Here is a 21545-nt window from a genome sequence, read left to right on the forward strand (position 1 = left end):
CCTGGGGAACACCAGTGGTCAGCTGATGTGCTCTGGATACCTCACCTCTCCATGCGACCTTGAAGGACCTACCTGTGAGATAGGACTCAAACCAGTGGAGTGAAGTTCCTGTGATGCCCAGTGATGAGAGGGTGGACATAAGGATCTGATGATTCACCGTGTCGAAGGCAGCAGACAGATCCAGGAGAATGAGGACTGAAGATTTGGAAGCAGCTTTTGCGATCCGTAGGGCTTCTGTGACTGACAGTAATGCAGTCTCAGTTGAATGTCCTTTCTTGAAGCCAGATTGGTTGACATCCAGCTGGTTGTTTAGAGACAAGAAGGATGTTAGTTGGTTGAAGACAGCTCTTTCAAGTGTCTTCGCAATGAATGGTAGGAGAGAGATAGGTCTGTAATTCTCTACAAATGATGTGTTTAGCGTTGGTTTTTTGAGCAGTGGAGTAACCCGAGCCTGCTTGAATGCTGTAGGGAAGGTGCCAGTATGGAGGGATGAGTTGATGATGTGTGTGAGTGATGGTAGAAGTGTGGGAGAGATGGCTTGTAGAAGGTGTGAGGGGATGGGGTCAAGCGGGCAGGTGGTAGGGTGACTGGAGAGGAGAAGTGTAGATACTTCTTCCTCGGTTAGCGAAGAAAAGGAGGACAGAGGGGTATTGGCTGTGGAAGGGGTTGGTCTGGGTTCCTGTGTGTGTGGAGCTGAGAAGGTCACTACAACGATCAACTAATTTCTGGAACAACGATCACTGGAACAACGATCACTAATTTCTAGAAATCCTACACAAACAACATCCATCTCATCATTTAACATATTTTCCATATTTGTGGGAGTAGGTAGGGGCATAAATCCGCACTTCACAAATTCCGGAATAACGCTGAAGTTTGAAATGCTCAGGGCAACTCCTGATTGGTCAGATGCCATTGTGTCACTATCTGTGACATAGTCTGATGTCTGTAGATTGGCTGGGAGAAATCCATGTGCATATACGAGCTCACGGAGAGGCATGTAAACGCATGTTAACTCCTTGATCTAAGGAGTTTTTGATGGTTAATCTTTAAATATTTATTCTGTTGATTACATAGAGTGGGGGTCAGTGATGCGCGGGTTGATCCGAAATGAGCGGGTGCCTGCGGTCACCCGCGGTTACCCGCGGTTACGAGTCATCCAAAAATATTTTTAATGATATTCGGGTCGCGGTCGGTCGGGTCGTTTGAAATAAAGATGCCAATTAAACCTTTGTAATTTATATAGTAGTATAGAGAGCATAAGCGGAGTGGAGCGGTGAGAATCTTCGCTCATCGCTCACGGAACTGTCCACCCCTCCGCTCCCCCGCTCAAAGCTACATCAGGCCGCTCCGCTCATTATCGCTCGATCAGCGCTCAACGCAGTTTGATCCGCGCTCCACTCAAATCGCCCCCCGCTCGCTCCAAAAAGGGGAAAAAAAATCTATATGTAGCCTATATCACTGTAGCTTAGACCACAGCCTTACCTCCTAAAGAACTAATGAGCAACAACAACATTTTTCAAATAGAAATGTTTTATTTCAAATGACAAATAGGCCTATGTAAGAAGGAATATAGCCTACACAAAGTCCTGTAAAATTAAACGAATAAATGGGCCTAATAATATGAATAACAATTATATAAACAAAAATATAGCCTACATAAAAATTTTAAAAGTAAATTTACTATTAGGCCAGAATTTTGATAAGTTAACTTTTGTGCAACGCGCACGATTAAAATTTAAATGGGCTTATATCCATTGTACACACAAACTGCTGTAAAATAAAACGAATAAATGGGCCTAATAATATAAATAAAATTTATATAAACAAAAATATAAAATAAATATACATAAACGTTTTAAAAGTAGGCCTAGGCTAAATTAACTATTAGGACAACATTCTTATAACTGAACTTGTGCGCAGCGCGCAGGATTAAAATTTAAATGGGCTTGTATCAATTGTTTGCATTTTACGCTGTATTTAATTTAGGCTACACTTTAAGTTACCGTATTCAATTTGCTAACCTTTTGCTTTCTTCCCAGCGTGTTCACATATCACACTGCATGTTTTCGAGAGATGTGTCTTTTTAGATTCCAAAATTAATCTTTAGGCCTACTGACTGAAACGATGTCGTTTTCTTCTACCACATAATAGTTAGTTTTACACCTGTATGACTTCTTATTTTCCTTTTTGAAGTAGCCTACTTTTTGAACTCCATTATTGAGCCGAGTTTTGACTGAAAATAGAATCCATCTTGCAGTCATCAACAGTAGACTGAGTCAGGCTTGACTGAGCATGCTTCAGAATCTTGGTGTGCGCGGAGCGAAATTGGAGCGGGAAATAGGGCGACGCTCCATCCTTTTAAAAATGCCGCTCTGCGTTCTGTCCAAGATCCGCCCGCTTGCTCCCGCTCCACTCCGCTCACATGCAATTTTCTATGAAATACATAGGCCTACACTTTATTGGCTGAATAACTGGCGCGAAGATGACGCACGAGCTCAGTCTGCAGGTAGAGATGGAGGCGGCAAGAGAAAAGGTGAAGACTGGGGAGTGGAAGCTCCGCAAATACACAAACAGAAAGAGCAAAGTTGCCGAAATAATTAAAGATAATGACCAAAGTGCTGGCTTTGTCATGTGTATTTCTTGCTATGCATTTACTAGCCTACTTTTAAAAAATGCGGGTCAGGAAGCGGGTCGGGTACAATATTTTCTTTCTTTTTTTTTGCGGTCCGAGTTGCGGGCGGGTTAGTTGAAAACGTCGGTCGGGTCCGGGTTGTTTATACATTGACCCGCGCATCACTGGTGGGGGTCAAAAATTGTTGTGTTAATGATGTAATGTGTAATGAAAAGGGTCTTAAATGGAAAAAGATGATATAGTTTTACTGGCATAAGGATCTAGTTCTAAACCACCCTTGTAGTTGAACATCAGATGTGGGCCTATAGAACATATTAATTAGCTGTCATGTTTTGAGACAAATTAGTGAAGAGAGATAGACATGTAATGGCTGGATGATGGGGGAAGTGGAGCAGATGGAAACTCACTGATGAAGGACATCAAGATGGCAAACTGGAAATAGATAACTATGTGCAGTATCTCATGGGTATATATTATACTTAAGTTGGTGGATATGCAGTCCTAGTGGTTGAAGTCTTGGCTGGTAACTTGAAATGTCAAAATTGTGCTTTTGAACAAGACATGTAACCCTCATTCAACCCCAGAGGGACTGTCTCAATAATAATTCATTGTTGCATTCTCAGTGAAAACATGTTGTTCAAATGGACAGTGCGGCTGCAATGTGTTGGTCAAGCATTTGCGAGAAATTTTGTGTCACTTTGGCTAAAAGTGTAAGCTAAATGACAAATTAGTATGTTAAAATGCATTAATTATATTAGAGAAAAAAAAACCCATTTAGCTCCAGCAGCAGATAAGCCAAAGCATCATACAATAATAAAAGCAGCTGAATTTGCTACAGCTGGCAAGCACTTTGGCAGCAAACATCTCGCAGTGACAACACCCATGTGTTTGTGTGTTGATTCCATTCATAACTGCCAAGGATTATCATCAGACCTTGAGCAGATTTCTGGGGGGCAGTGGTGGTTTTTTTGTTGTTTTTTTTACAGAGCGACAGTCTTAAAAAAAAAATGTATAATAATAATTCAGTTCATTAGACTGTTTGCAACATTTAGCTTATTATATTTGTTGTTCACACGTGACGAAGGCTACATTTAAAGTGAATGTGAAATGCAACCCATTTTTCCACATTAATGTGATGTATTTGAAAGTAAAACTGGATGTTCAAAAAAAAAAAAAAAAAAAAAAGGCTGGCTAGGACTTGTTTGGATTGTGAAAAGTCGGCATTACATACCAGAATGGAGCAAGAATGAATGCAAGTTTGCTATGGGTTAAAATGGTCCAATACAGTGCAACAGTTGGTTTTGAAGTGAAAATCCCATTTATTTTCTCCATAAAGGAATTGTTTTTTAACAAGAATGGTTAAAGACAGACCTACTGTAAGCTACAAGGTTGTTAATTAATGATATATGCTTTTGTTGATTAACATGCATTATTATATTTTTTATTATATACGTTTATTATTATTAACAGCGAAATTCCTGGTTAAAATCTACATTACCTATATGATTCAGCAGCAAAATCTCCTCTAATCATAATGCTCCATGGGATTTTAGTTCTCTTCCTTATTAAAGCCATCTTGTACCTTTTGTCTTTTCTGACAATTTTGGAACACTTTTTTTTTTTTTTTTTTATCAAAGTTTGTTGTTATTCACCTCAAAGCTGGTTTGGTTCATGGCGTTTAAATGTGTAGTATGTAATATTGGCAGTCAAAATTCTAAATGTTGCAGAGAGTTGTTTCCCCCGCCCCCTCCTCCTCAGATTCGACGCTCACACGGGTTGCCAGATTGAGGACACGCAACAGGAATGAATGCAATTGACAATGGAAAGCGACTAGCCTTACACTGAAAGTTGATCAGCTAATTGCAGAGGCTTTTTTAGGACAGATAGAATCCCCGATCCCTGACCCAGTTCATTTTCTGGCTTCCATGGCTGCAATACGCTGTATTTTCCAAAAACTGGCAATCTGTGGTGTCGCAATATTATTGGGCAAATTGGCAGTGGGCTGGATCACACATATCAAAACAAAAACAGACATTCCGACACAGAATGCACATTTCAAAGTAGAATAATTTAGTGTCCTAAATCTCTTCAAATATATTATATTAGTTTTATGCTTTATTACAATAAATAAAAAATACATACAGCACTTTTAATCAACAAATACTTTTTTTTTATAACTCCTTATGGAAAACATACTGCCAGAATAAAGGCAATTGAAAAAGTGGGCAGGCACTATTGAACTCTATATGATATTTTATTAACAATGTTCGGGACGAGCACGTTCAGATAATCTACCCAATCAGAGCGAGAGGAGGCTTATATATAGAGCCGAATTACCTCTGTTCCACGCTGCTGTTTCCAGCATCCCTCCTCCACCCCAACTCCTCACTCTCGATTATTCCTATCCCAGCCAGGGATTGGGGGGTGAGTGCTCTGGGTTCGGGCCAAATTCCAAGCTCAGAGCCCTCTTCTCGGACAGCACGCCAAATACACATATTTTTTTTACTATATTATATTATATGTAAGTGTGAACTCGTGTGCCTTAGTGACAACAATAGAAAAATAGTTTGACGAAAAGTCAACTACGAAATAGTTTTTTCTCTTTAGAATAATGTTAAACGGGGTCAATTCTCATTTCATGTTGACTTTAAATGTGTAATTTTAGGTTAAACTAAATTTTGCAAAACTTATTCCAAGATAATTACTCTGACCTAACTTAGTTCTACAATAAATGCTGCAGTCATGACTCAAGACATTACTAGGATGTTTTTATTCAGATTTAAACAAATATTTCTGACACATTCTTGAGCCTCCGTTTTACCTCAATTTTAAAGCATCACAAATAAACCAAGACGTTTTTGAGGGTGTTGCTATTTTTGAACGTCTAAAATCATCTCAGTCGGACTTGGTGGCACATTTGCAAGTGGTATGGTCTCAAACCATTACATAAGAGAGAGGAACAGAGCAAAGACAAAAAAGTAAGGCCACACGATAGATTGCACACTATAAAATACACCAACAATTGACCCTCTCTGCAAATGGATCTTTTGTTCCACTCTCCCCGGAGCACTTTTCTTTGAATATAATCCAAGTCTTTTGGCAAGAAAGAAATGATTACACATAATAACAGCCTAAGACGAACATCATTGGCACTGACGGCTCTCCATGGTGATACGTTTCACGTGGCTCTCCACTTTTGTTCTCGTCTCTTGGCTTTCCAGCACATGCTAAAGGTTCTTTAGAGATAAAACCGGAAAAAAAAAAGCTTGACATTTTCTCAAAGAATCTCATATACTTACAAACATCATTATACACATTTTACACAGGGCAGTATGGACCAAGTCTAGCCAAATTGTATGTTCCAAACGTGTCACTGATGAATCCTTGTAGTTCGCTGGGAACAAATTTGAGAAATTAAAAAGGGCACAAATTGAGATTTCATCAATATGTATTTTTTCTTTGAACAAAAGAAACATTTACGTAAAATTATTGGGTAATGATCAAGGCAGTGAGCAATATTGTACTGATGTGCGCTGGGGATAGCGAATAGTGATGTTTTTATAATGGTTACTTTATATCTCTAGGTAAATATACAGAGAGAGTTCATCAATGGGTCACATGATCGCCCGGCTGCATTTTACAGCATGTTCTCAATCATCTGTCCATCATAATATGAGAGAACATCGTGGGCTACTTTCCTCCTGGCAAGAGAAGAAGTTTATAGAAGTTCTCTGTGTTCCCTGTCAGCTTCTCAACAACGCTGGTGGTTCCTCCCTTTCTCTTGGATGGGGCAGTGGTATTTCTAGTCTTTTTGAAGCTCCTTTTAGGGATTTGTTGTTTTTTGTTTCGACTGGTTTTTAAAGATGGCGTGTGATACACACATACACACACACTAAGAGAGAGAGAGAGAAAGATCAATGTCAGTTTAGAGAAGTTCTTTGATTGAGGTCAGAAGAATCCTTTAGATGCTTCCTGGTCTTGTAGAGTCAGGCTGTGTTTACAGAACCTGATTGACCAGTGCAAAGGCCAGTGTCAGTGTGGCGGCAGAAACACTGATTGAAGTCACAGATGAATGTCTGGCTCTGTTGTTGTCAGCCTGGTGAGAGCCAGCCGAGTCAATGGATCCCTCCATATTGGGGTTCACCACATTCTGTGGAAATATTACAAGCTTTTTTTGGTTATATGCTTTGTTCAAGTATTCAGATTACGGGTATTTCCTGTTCCTTTATGTACTCAGTAGCGTTAAAAACATTAAATGGTTTGTGCTGTAATTTATTAAGAGGTATTTCTATAAAAACATATAGGAGACATTCAGAAAAATGCAGGTATTTAAACTTTATTCATTTTAACTTCATTATTTATACAGTGACAATGACTTGCTGTTGTTGTTTTTCCTGAATGAATTCACATTCTGCAGCATGATGCCATTAAAGTTATGCCTTATTAAGTTAAAGAGATATTACAAGACTAGGAAGCTGGAAAGTACAATCAAATGTTGTATGAAGTGCAGAAGTGCAGTTTCATGTTAGAAGTGCAGCATCATGACAAAATGAAAGAAAATGAAATTATGGTCATTTAGTTATGAGTATAATAAAAATAATATGATTTCCATTTAAAAAATAAATGAATGTGCATTTGATCTTTACCCAAAATACGTAGGTAAGAACAAAGTAGGAACAACAAAATTATGTTATGATTTATGAAATATTTCTTACCTCGTCAGCACAATCAAAACTGTTAGAAGGAGAACATTTCTGCTCACTGTCCTGTGGAAATAGAAATAATTAATGTTTTTAGGATTGCATCCATAACCTCAATACAGCACCGGTCAATGTTGATTGTGTCTAGCTGGCCAACATCCATCATTCCATCATGAACCAAAATAATTACCCAAGACATACTCAGCTGTTGTGGAACAGTGTAATAGGGATGTTAAAGTAAATTGTGTAATTTTTGGATGTTACAATACTTCTATCCTAGCTTAATAGAGAGAGACTGTGAGTAAACTATTTGATTCCCCTGAAAAGTTAACACCGTGGCGCTGTGAAATCATAATGTGTTTGTTTGAGCATCTCAACAAGCCTAATATAACAACATCGTCTCAACCACTAACATGAGTTACAGGTGGGACTATCTGTTTGGTTGACCAATGACAGATAAGGGTGCAGACTTTTCAAACATCCCGTTTACATATTCAGAAATCAGTTGACTGTGAAGATGGAAATTATGTGACCAATCTTGTTAGAAGGATTCACTTTGTAAGTGTCACTTTTGTGCGAAATATCACTCATATCAAGGTGTTTTTAGCAGGTGGGTATTTCTACATGCCATGAAGCATGAAATAAATGCATTGGATATTGGAAGCAGTCGTGCACTTAACATGTTCAAGAACTTCTCAGCTAGTTATAGTTCGTTAACTACAAGACAATCATAAACGTACCATCTCCTGTCTTTGTGAGAAAAAACAACAACTGCAAAACCATAATTAAGCTTTACGGAAAAATTGCAAAATGGTTTGCTTGATTGATTCTTTGAATTGCTTTTCCCACAAGAAACATGCCATTGTTTAGAGCTGTTTTATGATAAAGAAAGAAAGGAAAAGCATGAAATCAATGAACAAAGTTCCTTTTTAAGATAAAACACTGACATCAGCGGATTAACAACGCTGTTGAAAAAAAGCAAACAAACAGAAACCCAAGCAGAACTTCATAGGCATGGTGACATTAAAAAGCAAGATTAATAACTGATAGTTTACTGTAAGTGCCCTATTTAACAGGACAGTCAATTCCCAGACTACATCGAGAAATGGATTCATCTCGGAAAACATGCATTTCCTTTTGTACCCATCTGTAAACATTCCATGGCGAATTCACTAAACAGTTGCAGCCATTTTGCGCCTACAATATTTAATCACAAAACCTACATCATATCCCCCCCCCCGCCCCCCCCCCCCCCCCCCCCCCCCCCCCCCCCCCGTCCCCCGTAATCCAGTGTAACCGGACACTTGTGCTCTTGATCTGCTCTTGTGTAACAATATAAGCAACAAAATGATGTTAAACTCACGTCATGTGCTGTTGGTCTTGTGTATATCTTGTTCCCAAAGGAGGCTGGGTATTTTGTCATATTTAATAGAATCTCAAACAATTCCAGTAATCTGTCAACTAATTTATTTATCTGTGTTCGGATAGAAAGCAGCTCTTTTGTTTCTGCATCTGTACAATTTGATGACGTTTCTTTCTTCAGTGAAGATAATCATGTTTTTTTCAAATGCTTTTCTATATACTGACAATTGGTCCTGTTCATGTATGACCTCTAAACATAAAAAATACAGTTCAATTAATGAAAAGCCTGTATTTGTGAAGGCACCTTTTGTCATTCTATTCAGCACAAACGTGCATACTTTCTATGCAACTATACCAATTCTCTTTTTCTAAATAAAAAGTTGCCAAGGTTGGAATAGCATTTGAAAAGAGATTCAGACAGAACAAGTATTAAGTAAATTCGATCTTGAAACAGTAAATCTGTTGTCTCCAAAAAGTGTTATGCCTTACAATATCCAAACCAGATTATTATTATTTTTAATCACAAACTAATCATGATATAAAATGAATATTCAGCTATTATGGAAATGGATGGCTGTTTTCCCCTTGTTTTTATGAAAAGCTGGAGTTTTTCAATGAGAGACACAAAAAAATCACAGACTTGACATTCTTGATTACAGTTGCATATTCAATAAACACATTCCATACTCGCACATTTTTTACTAAAAGCACACGTTCAACACACTTGTAAACGCGCCAAGTAATCGAGCAGATATGAGCAGCAATGTCAGAGACCACTTTTCACAGATTGACTGTTGCCTCCTATGACAATTGCCAGAGACATAAATTAAAATAGTTATTTCCCGTGTGACTACATGATATTTCTGTCTGTGGAGTTTTCATAATTTGTTTCAGCATGGATGAGAGAGTACAGTCATTTTCTTTAGTACCCAGGGGCTTATAACTGAATCCTCAGGACTTAGGACAGAACTGCAAGGCACGATATGATGGAAGTGGTCACACAAAGCCATATCTCTATAATGCAGCCCCTTTCAAACTTGGATTAGCTGACAAATTAGTGTTTATGATGACATCACTCATTTGCATAGGGTTACATAGCTTCCTGTATGCAAGCGAAATCATACTAACCAAACCATCCTTTAGATGCAACAATCAACATAACATCTAGAGGAGAGAGAAGGGTTAAATGGGATATGGACATGACATGGGCCATATTCAAACCTTAATCTTACATCTGAGCATCAAGAATCAATATTTTATGAGCATATGCATTAACCAGTATGCCATGGCAGACAACTTTCTCCAGGAATTACAGACCTCGTTGGTGTGGACCGCCATGCTGGATGTCCCCTGCATGAGCTGACAAATGCGCTTAGTTTATGAATTATTCACCTTCATATTGAATTATACAAACTTGTTTTACCTTCCACTTGACACTCTGCATATATTCAGGTAAAACAGGGAAAAAACGGGATTTCTGCTTCCCTCAGTTATTTTAATGATTGTAATAGTTGGTGTCCCCAAGGTTTGGCCTATAGATTTAAGCAGGGTTTAATGGAATTTCTGTGTTTTTCTTTTGTACATGCACAAAGCAGGTTTTTGCACTATTCTTGACATTCAGAGCAATTTTAATGTTAGTATGTGACACGCACAGGACTATCTAAATTGAATGGAGGCTTTTTTTTTTTTTTTTTGCATGGGCTAGCATAAATGGGGCAAGTACTTTACATGTCAACATTTTTATATTCAGAAACAAACAATCTACAAAATCAGATACTAGTAACACTTAAGTGAATATTCTGTATCATGGCAACCACAGATCCTCAACTGCAAAAAAATAAACCGCTGTGCCACCGAAGAGATAGCTAAAAACACTTTGGTGGACACATGCATGGCCTAAGCATAATAAAAACAATCCATTGGCCAACTAGCCCAATGACCAATTAAACTAGCCCAAATGCTGTAACACACACTATGCCACTGACATACCGAAAATACATATTGAAATACATAAAATACTTTCCAATCACTGAAAATCACTGTACTCTTCACATTACCTAAAGACTGACAGCTGGTGAACAAAATCTGTTGGTGTAGGTGATAATCCTTTATTTTTTAGCTATTTACAGTTTAAAGATCTTGTTCTGATGCTACTTTCTCTTTGCTCCATGTCATATACCAGTGCCCCTCACAAAAATATAATCTAGCATGGTTTTATCAATGGTAGACCCTAAATTGGGTAGAGTAAATTATTTCAATACAAGTTTTTCAGTCAAATATAATTTATGGAATATTTCATGAAAAAAATCAACCCGTGGCAACAGTTTTAAAAGTATCCCAATTCCGTGGTAAAACCATAGACATGGGATATTTATAACCAAAATTGGCAAAATAATGACTGATTTCCTGAACACTCCCGCTGTCTGTAATTGGCTAGACAATCAGATGGGGCCCCGCCCCAAACCCACACCATTGGTTGAGCTGTTGCTGTGCCAGGCTGGTCGGGATTCTCAAACAAACAAAACCAGTGTTGAAAACACCTCAGCACAACAGTTTACAGTTTTGTAGTGAAATCAACCTACAAATAGCTTATAAGTATTTTAGAATCGAAAAACTGCACACAACCTTTAAATTCCTTAATTTTTAGCCTTGGAATCACTGGGTAATAACATAACACAATGTAATTGACAACAATGTTTTCAGACCTACCTGAAGGTTAGCGCATGTGGAGAAAACACAAGCACTGTCTATTTGCTTGACATCATTGGAGTTGATGACATGTTTGGTGATGATAGCCGGTTGCAGATTGGTACGTACTGATGGGACTGCCGACTGAGACTCCGTGATGGGAACTAGACCCGCATCCGTGCCATAACCAAATGCCTGGATAGCGTTTCCTGCACACCGAAACAAACGCACACATGTGCAAATAAAGACGTTAAAAAATCACACTTTCATGTAGGAAAAAACAGACCCTCTGCAAAAGAGATCACATGCCCTTAAGACATAGCATTTCTCATTGATATGCTATTTAGGTTAAGCCCATAAGGATGGCTGTTCAGGACGCGAGTCGTGAGGTTAGGTGAGATTTTATCTCCACTCACTCAGGCAAGTGTTCTCTCTGAAGTCTCGGAGGAAGGTCTCGCACTCAGCTTCGTGATTTCCACTGCCTCGACAGCCACACCAAGGGGAAATGGTGATGTTGGTGTGGCTGGCATCCACATAGTTTGGAGTCACATCTGATCCTGTAAGGCCAAGGGTAGAGATTCTCATAAATATTCATGAGATGGGAACATGCTGGTTTATAGGTCTCGCTATCTGGAGTATAATGTGCTGTTTGGCTCAGTATAATGGCCAGGGGTTGTTGGTCTGCTCTCTTCTAGAGATACATTTGTTCACAGCATGACCCTGGATCTTTAACCCTCCAGGATTTATTCGAGATAAAAGGCTAAAAGGATGCAATTAAAAAAGTTCTCTAAAGGTTTGCAGTCCTAATTTACACTCTAGACGTAGTAATTATTTTAGATAAAAAAATAAATAAAATTATTGCCACACACACACACACACACGTCTGGTTTACTATCTTTGTGGGGACTCTCCATAGACGTAATGATTTTTATACTGTACCAACTGTATATTATATCCCCTTACACTAACCCTACCGCTAAAACTACCCATCACAGAACACTTTCTGCATTTTTACATAAAAAAACCCAACTCATTCTGTATGATTTTTAAGCTTGTTTCCTCATGGGGACTAGTGTTGGGCAGTATGCTCCATTTTCATATCGTCCTATCATCAGCCTGTGAGATCGGCGATACACGATATTATCGTGAGTGGGGCAGGGCTTACTTATTTGATTATTAACTTGCTTATTTACTCATTAATTTGCTTGTTTTATTACTTTATTTTATATATGAGAATCTTTTTCTATTTTGCCAGCATATAGGTGAATTGTTTATTAATAGGCTATATCAGGTTATTTCCCGGTATAGTGAGGTAAAAAAAGATCCTAATCATTTTTGTATCTGAGTATTTCAACATGTCAGCGGGAAATTTACGGACACACATTATCCTCTCATGCCGTTACAGATGCAGCATTTTGACTGTACTTCTGCACGAGATGAGAACACGTTTTAATAATTTCTTGGGTCAAGAAAGAGTCGGAGTTTGTGATATATGTCCCCCTACCAGTGCTCTCTCTGTCTGGATGCACTTCACATATGCGCACTTCAATAAGCGGGTTAATGTGTTTTAAATGCCGTAAGAAATTAGGCCTATATAATTTTAGTGATATTAGTATTATTAATATTTTGTAATTGTATTGTTTTTAGTGTTATTAGTTATTATATGTTTTGTTAATGTGCTATGGAAACAAAATACAGATGAACAACAATGCCGTTTTCATCTTGGATCTGTATAAGAATGATGCGTCTGTTAAAACAAGCACTCTTGACAATTTGTGAATGGATCACCTTGCAATTCAATTTTGATGTGGGATGTAGTTTTTTAGTCTGTTTTAAAAACATTTTCTTAGAGGAGTCCTCATTCGCACGTGTTAGGTTATGTGTTAGTGTTAGTGATGTCGTTATGAATTTAGGCAAGGCAAATTAATTGTAGTTCCTAATATTAATTTAATAACAATACTAGCTTTATTATTAATAATAATAATAATAATACATTAATGATAAAACGAGCCAATTATAGTATTGATATCTTCAAAGGCATCTGCCATCAGCGGTATCTCTGACTATCGCCAATACACGATACTATCGTCTATCGACACAACCCTAATGGGGACCTCAATTTAGGTCCCCACAGTGACACAAGGTCCCATGAGTCAGTGTGCATTCAGGTTGAAGTCCCCACCGGGATAGAAAAACAAGCACACACACACACACACACACACACACACACACACACACACACACACACACACACACACACACACACACACACACACACACACACACACACACACACACACACACACACACACCCTTGTTTGAATACCCCCAGCCTTCATCGGTTCTCCTGTTCTTGATAATCTTTCTTAAAAGTAAAATTCCTGGTGCATCACTAATTAAAACAGCCAAGGAAGACAAAATACATGTTCCAAACACTCTTCTCCACAAAATTCTTATTGTTGCTGTGCAACACATTACTTCCATAATCACTCACCAATGAGTCCAACGTAGGACACCAGACAACCGTGGTAGTTATCATTAGGACAGCTTGTTATTGAATGCGGTGTCGTCTGGCAATTCATGTGGAAGTCTGCAAGCCTGGATCTAATCCAAAAACAAAACAAATTATAGAATTTAAGAGGCCCAAAACATTTTTAGCACATTTGACTGAATAGGATTTAGATGCATGCCTGAATAACCCAACTAGTCTATCTATATTTATAAAGCAGAATTACAGTACATGACGCTACAGAAAGCATGGATTATCATCCACTCAAATAACCGTGGTCTGTACTTCCTCTCTACAAGGTGATCCAAGAGTCAAACGTCTTTTGATCAAGGCAAAAGGGAAGATTTATTCTCACAGCTATTTATTGCCGCCGCTGCATCCGCTATCATCTGTGCTCTAATATCCAAGACAGAAACAATACGCAGCAGTGAATGTGCAACATGAGATGCATTCTGTCAGGCCTAACTAGTGGCTAGTGGGGTTCCAATTGAAGGCCATTTTCTGCTCGACTCCATGTGGTATTTCTCCAACTCGAACAATCTGCCTCAAACAGCCTCTTCCTAGGGGGTTGTGTGCATTCAGAAACAGATTGCTCCAAGCACTAGACCTGAGGTGGGCAGGGGGTCACATTAGTACTTACTTGAGTATGAACTCTCTCCCTGAGCACTTTGCACACACATAAACTCACGACACAGCCTTCCTTCAAATAACGCGAGCGAGATGGAGATATCAGGCTTGGCGCCCTCGTCCAAAGACCCTGATTAATAGTGAATCATCCTTTGCAGCACTATGAACCCCTGACTCACCAACGCAGCTACGGTGTGAATATTAACTGAACCGTTCTTACTGTGGGGTCCATAGGTGTTGCTTGCAGGGTGTTTACATCCCGGAACAAAGAATGTTATCTGCTTCGTTCTCATGGGCACTGGCCGAAAAGGTCATCCTTTCTACTCTGCTATATTGACATGGAAATGGATGTTCCTCTGATGCTTTTTGTGCTGTATTTTCACCCCAAGCTTTATCTCTAGATAACCGCCGCCGTGACTCACAGAAAAAAAAGAAAAAGGCAAAAGCAGCAAGGTGTGTAAAATCAGCAATCAAGGAGCGGCGCATGCTGATGAGACACAATCCAAAGTGGACGGCTCTGAAAGGGCGAACTGAAGTGATCCTGAATTACGGCAATAGCAGTTCAAAGATATTACTTAATTATGTTCATTCTCAACTACATCATAGCTTTAATTTCCTTGTTTGCATAGTGCAACTAGCGGAGACTTTGGAGGGTTGTTGGGTCAGTTGTAACACCGTCAGTTTAAACAATATGAAGTGAGAAGTGAGATACACTGTCAAATACACATAATTACACACAAAGACTGCACAAAATGGGACACTGTATAAGCGTATCCTTGATGGATAAAAGTAGTAATGTAAAATATTGTGGCATTTAAATTTACTCGTTCAAAAAATTATATATATATATATATATATATATATGTATGTTAAAAACTATTTGTATTTCAAATAAATGCAGTTCTTTTGAACTTTCTATTCATCAAATAATTCTGAAAAAAAATTTCACAATATCCACAAAAATATTAAGCATGTTTTTAACATTGATAATAATAAAGAATGTTTCTTGCAGCAAGTAAGCATTTTATAATTATTTCTGAAGGATCATGTGACACTGAAGACTGGAATAAGGATGCTGAAAATTCAGCTTTGACATCACAGGAATAAATATTTTTAAATATAAAAAAAATAAAAAAATAAAAATAAAAAAATTAAAGAAAGGATGACCTTTTCGGCCAGTGCCCCTGGGAACGAAGCAGATAACATTCTTTGTTCCGGGATGTAAACACCCTGCAGGCAACACCCATGGACTCCACAGTAAGAACGGTTCAGTTAATATTCACACCGTAGCTGCGTTGGTGAGTCAGGGGTTCATAGTGCTGCAAAAGATGATTCACTATTAATCAGGGTCTTTGGAGGAGGGCGCCAAGCCTGAGATCTCCATCTCGCTCGCGTTATTTGAGGGAAGGCTGTGTCGTGCTTTTATTCAGAGTTGATGTGTGTGAAAAGTGCTCGGGGAGAGAGTTCATACTCAAGAATAAGAATAATTTCACAACATTACTGTTTTTACTGTATTTTAATCATACATATGCCTTGATGAACATAAGAGACTTACTTCAAAAACATTTCAAAAACATTGTACTGACTATTATAAATCTATAGAAAAAATATGTTTTTGGAAAGTTTGAAAGTTTTTTTTCTTTTCTTTTTTCTTTTTAAACACCCACACACAAATATTTGAAAAAATATATATTATCTTGCCACAATCTTACTTTTTAAAACAACATGATTTTAAAACTAACATCTGTTTAAGTCATTTTAAGGCCACTGAAGAAACGTTTCATGTGAATTCAGCATGTTACCTCACTTACTTCAAGCTCTGTGCAGAGATCATGAATATTCTATCAGTCTACCATCATGATTCAACCTCTTGAACTTAAGACGGCCATGTCCTGAAGCGGATATGTGAAGTTTGTAGACGTGACAGAAAATATACTTGAAAAAATTGAATGTGCAGTTTTTACCTTAAGGAGCTCTTTCTACTAGCCTGGTCCTACCAGACTCTCATACATTTCATTTGTACAGAGAGTCTGGCCACTCTCCATTGACAAGCGTTAACTTCCTTGAAGGCGAGTACTCTGTTGAAGTTTAAAGGTGCAGTGTGTGATTTTTAGCGGCATCTAGTGGTGAGTTTTGCGAATTGCAACCGGTCAATAACTCGCGGCCTTTCCTTCAAATTGCAAACTCGAATGAGAAGCTACGGTGGCCGACGTAGGATCGGAAGATGTCGTCGTCTGAGTCAGCAGAGAGTAGCGAGTCAGCAGAGAGTAGCAAGTCAAGCAATGAGGTTTCTCTATATTATATTTTATATTAAATTATATTTACTTAATTATTCAGTAAAACCACATGTTATTGCGATTGTTATTTTTTTCTTGTTTATCATTGTGTTAGTCTTTTATTCACTGACTTTACCATAGCTTGTTTCCATGCTAGTTAGTATAAGATAAGAGCATCAAAGCAGCTAACTTAGGTAAGGGGAAATAGCTAACGTTACGATGTCCGAGGCGTCGTTCAGACAGCATGTTTTTCTCTGCGCTTTGCCGCGTCAGGGACAACCTGAGTATTCTGCTGCGTCTTTTTCTGCTGCTTCTCATTCAAGTTAGTGACGAAACGCGCTCTGTAGCGCTCTGTTCGCTGTCGGCTACGGTAGAAACATGACGTCACAGTATGTCGACCTTCATAGAAGGGGGTGGCCGCGGTTATGTAGATATAAATGACTCATTCTAAGGTAATACAAACATAACGGTTCATTAAGTGAGGTCTTCCACTGAAAACATAGTTATGTATCTTATATTGCATTTCTGTCAATAGATCATCAGAAATATCACACATTGCACCTTTAAAACTATTGGATCTGCCATAACCAATCGCTAACGTTTGGTCGTGACGTAACCCTACAACTCAAACTAGCGCACGACCTCAACGTCATCATTTTCAGCCACTCCCACTGTTCGCTGATTGGACCGGTATAAATTTGGCCGGAGAAAACCCACGAATATACCGCAAACCCAGACGACGTATTGAAGGAAAATGAAAATTGAGCGGAAGTACGCAGGAGGGCGGAGCCAGGCCATCTTTCTACTGCATCTGACCCTTAAATATTAGGCTATTTATTAACAGTAATTTCTTTGATTTGAACAAAACCAGTTAACGGTAGAGTGTGTCATTTGTAAACCACCAAAAGTAAAACAATGATTGTTTTCAGACATGTTCCCAAAAAACACTCCCCCATCTGCTAATGGTCACCCAAACAGATAACCCCGCCCCCAAACTCATACTATTGGTTAAGCACTTAAGCTGTGGCGGGGTCAAACTCAAAGAGAGCAATGTTAACGGCACATTTATTTATTTATTTATTTGTGGGAATCAATTTACAGATTACTTGTTGTTTTTTTCCACAAATGGCTGGGATAGAAGAACATTTTAACATTCAAAAATGACAAATATCTCCTTTATTTGGTTGATACATGAAGTATATTTTTAGATGACAAAATGAGGTTATATGATGATGATATTTTTTTTTATGGCAAAGCAGGAAAGATGAACACGGACTGCCTTGTTTTTCTATTAAACCAGGAACATAATAACGATGCTTGCCTAACTGAACGAATCCCTCAGTGGAGCTGATGATTTACATTGTTAATTACATTCTGGCTGGCTCAAGGAAGCAGAATAGATATGTGTAAATGAATGCCCCTGGTAACAGGTTAAACCTTCATCATCAGCATTAACGTTACCCGCTTCCCTCAGGAGACATCATCAGCCCGCTATGTCATTCAGGGACATCTCTAAACGGATGTCACTCTCTCATTGCCAAACATCCTGTGCAGAAATCATCCAATCATTCTCTAACTAGAGTTACTGAGAGCAGTGGTGACTTGCAGATGATGAACGAGGGTTACAGAAAAATAATTCTCTTTCAACAACTCTTTGAAACAACTGATTGTCAAAATGGTTTAGTCAGCTGCATGCATCTATCAAATGCTTTATTCTAGAGCTGTACGATTCTGGTTAAACTGAAAATAACGTAAATTTTTTTTATTTTGCTTCAAATAGAGATCATGATTCTCCACGATTCTGAACATACAACTAAATAGAATAATACATTTTACTAGAGGTTCTGACAAAATATGAATACAATTTTAATTGAATCAAACAAACTATAGAATCTGTTGCATTGACAACACACAAATGTTCATATTGGTCTGGAAAAGCACATAAATAGCCATTCATTCAAATTAAACTGTTTATCTCACCAAACATTCATGTTAATGGGATTTTGTGATTTTGTTAATGCAAGATTGATTTTTCAAAACATATATAATCTGATATTTTTTATATATTTTAAATACATTGACTTTAAATTGCTTCAGCGTTGTTTATCTACTTTTATGTTTTCTTTAAAAAAAAAAATTCTTAAGTAAAAAGTAATGTAACTGCATTTTCGTCCGCTGGTGTGGTGACGAATCAGGTCCTCCCTCGAAATCAGGGGCACGTTCAAGTTCAAAACGGTGCGCAACGTTTTGCTACGGTTTCCGGGTTGAACGTCATGTTTCCTGGAAACGGCGTGCACCGGTGTGCAACGGGGTTTGAGATACGTTTTCTCTTGTTTGGTGGGTGTGTCAGAACTGCAGTCCAATCAGCAGCAACATGTATATAAAGCATGCGGTATTAAAGTGAACTCGCACAATGGGTTCAAGGAAAGTAATTTACAAATGTGTTCGATGCAGCTCGGTGTACGCAACAACTGAGGATATTAGAAGAATATAGGATATCAACATAATGATGTAGCTGTTTATATTTTTAGCTTCATTGCAAGTGTATGACATTTGGTATAGAAATAAACAATGGTAATTAAGTGCTTTTCCTAAAAATGAGAAAGAAAATACAGGGTATTAAAACAGTATGAACTACAAATAAAGTCAGTATGTGAGGCTAAATAGATGTGATTTAGTCTGAATTAGGTAAGATGTGTGCTTCCATTTCAGTTTCAGCAATCCCTTCACTCGATTGGGATGTTCTCTTTTGTTCTGGGCGGCAAGTGCAGTAACTGTAACATCGGGCATATTTTGTAGTATTAAACACATATTTATACCGACTTCCTCAGGCTCCGAAAATTCTTCACAAAGAACACAAAACATCATCAGAACAGTGTGTTCAACGCATCACCGTTTCTGTTTAAAAAACGTTGTGCAACGTTTTGTCGGGGCTGAACGCAGCCCAGGTCTCTGTTAGGACCCCAAGCAATCCCATTGGCTCAAATTACTTTTAATAGGTAGCCTACTCTCTTTAGCGCCTGATTACAATTCCTACAAAATCATGTTATTATAAATGTTGTTTGAACTATGTTAAAATTACCATTAATGTCTGTATTAGTTAGATCCGATTTCGAGGGAGGACCCGATTTGTCATGACACTGGCTTTGCCCAGTGATTTTGGTCTTTATATTGACACCTAGTGGCCTGGATGATGAAGTTTGTTTACTAATCACTGGTGCCTCGCTGCAAAGCTGTTCGTTTTGTTATTCATTCTGTCTCAACTGTCTAGTGGATTGCATATACAGTATGCTGACCCAAACCATCACACTGGACAACATTATGTTGCATCTGAATTTTTTTTTTGCTTTGTTTAGAATTGGTTCTCTCTGCACTGGCTAAAAACTACAGTAAATCAAGTAAAGTATTAGCCTATTTTTGTTGTTATTAGTAATAGTAACTTAGTCCATTGCAAGGCTGGTCAAATGACGTAGAAAAGGCGGAGCCATTAAGTGGGTGACCTGCTCCATGCAGAATAAACTTTTTTTTAGAAGTCTAATAGTAAATTTCTATTCTTTCATTGATTATTTTTAAGAGCAAAACTATTTTAACTTTCACAAAATGACTGAGTGTACCTTTAAGATGAAAAATATGTTTAATTTTTCAGTAGCATATCATTGTTGCCCAGTCATTTCCTAATTGGAGTTTTTATCACTGATGATTTAGGAACAGATGGTTTGGGTGCCAGTCCTCTTCATACTCTGGCCTCAGTCCAGCATGGATATCCACAAACAATAAACAGCACACATTCAGACAAGCAAAGTATCAAGGCCAAATATTTCAGGCATGGAATTTTTTCTTTTTACACTTCATTTTGACATGGTTTTTTAGCTGTTCAGTGCACTTCAACTTTAGCATGTCCTTTCTGACATTTTTCTGACACACCATTAAGGGTGTGTTCACACTTGTAGTTCAGTTCTCTTGGTTCTTTTGGTACGGACCAAAAAAGAAAATGATACATTTAATCCTGGTTCACTTAGCGTTCACACCGAACCTAAAGATACCAAGAAACCCGGCTTTATGACGTGTATTTTGCGACGAAACTTGTTGAACTTCCGAAGCAATGCTGTGTGCTGGGATAAATGCGCTTGCTGTATGTGAGTACATACATATGATGGTATATGATGGAGCTAAAAACTCATAAAGAGCTTATAAAATATGTAAAGTCATAACTGAAGATCTGCTGCAAGGAGACACGGTTCTGATGCCTGTACCGAACTGTGATGGGCAACACTGCGACTATGATGATTGATTGATAGAGATGCACCGATTACAATTTTCTAGGCCGATTCCGATTTTTCATTGAGTTTGACCTGCCGATACCGATTTTAGCCGATTCTGATTTCATTTTTTCTAACCACTTTACAGCACACACAAGTATTTATTTTCTATATTTTTTTATTTTTATAAAATACCATATCCTTTTACCCAAACTGAATAATAAAAACAAGTTTAAATGGGTAAATTTTATATAAATATTTTTGAGTCTTCATTTTCTTTTCTCACATAACCTAATCCAGTTCTTGTTAAAACACACTAGGCCTATACATGCACATTCTGTGCATTTTGGGCACTTTTGTTATTTATTTTTTCCATCAAAAGTGTGCTTTCACTTTAATTGAGCGTGAGCAGCGCAGACAATAGACTCGGCGGTGAAACCCCCGCTTCTCTGCTGCTCACGCGACACTCCTGTTGGGCGTTCACGCGCT

At 38.2% G+C, this 21545-nt stretch overlaps 1 protein-coding gene across 2 annotated transcripts in view; it reads right to left on the bottom strand.

The window, feature by feature from the left end:
- Nucleotides 1–5390: 5390 nt before the first annotated feature.
- Nucleotides 5391–21545, bottom strand: part of gfra2b (GDNF family receptor alpha 2b) — a 66967-nt gene continuing 50812 nt past the window's right edge. For both annotated transcript variants that reach the window (XM_082158422.1, XM_082158421.1), the window contains exons 5-9: nt 13880–13989; nt 11802–11942; nt 11407–11594; nt 7351–7401; nt 5391–6785 (exon numbers count right to left, since the gene is read on the bottom strand). In XM_082158422.1, coding sequence (XP_082014548.1) covers nt 6633–6785; nt 7351–7401; nt 11407–11594; nt 11802–11942; nt 13880–13989 — 643 coding nt within the window. In that variant the 3' untranslated portion in view covers nt 5391–6632. The remainder of the gene's footprint in view (nt 6786–7350; nt 7402–11406; nt 11595–11801; nt 11943–13879; nt 13990–21545) is intronic.

Source organism: Leuciscus leuciscus, assembly GCF_965113295.1.
Source record: "Leuciscus leuciscus genome assembly, chromosome: 24".
NCBI classification, from domain to species: Eukaryota; Metazoa; Chordata; class Actinopteri; order Cypriniformes; family Leuciscidae; genus Leuciscus; species Leuciscus leuciscus.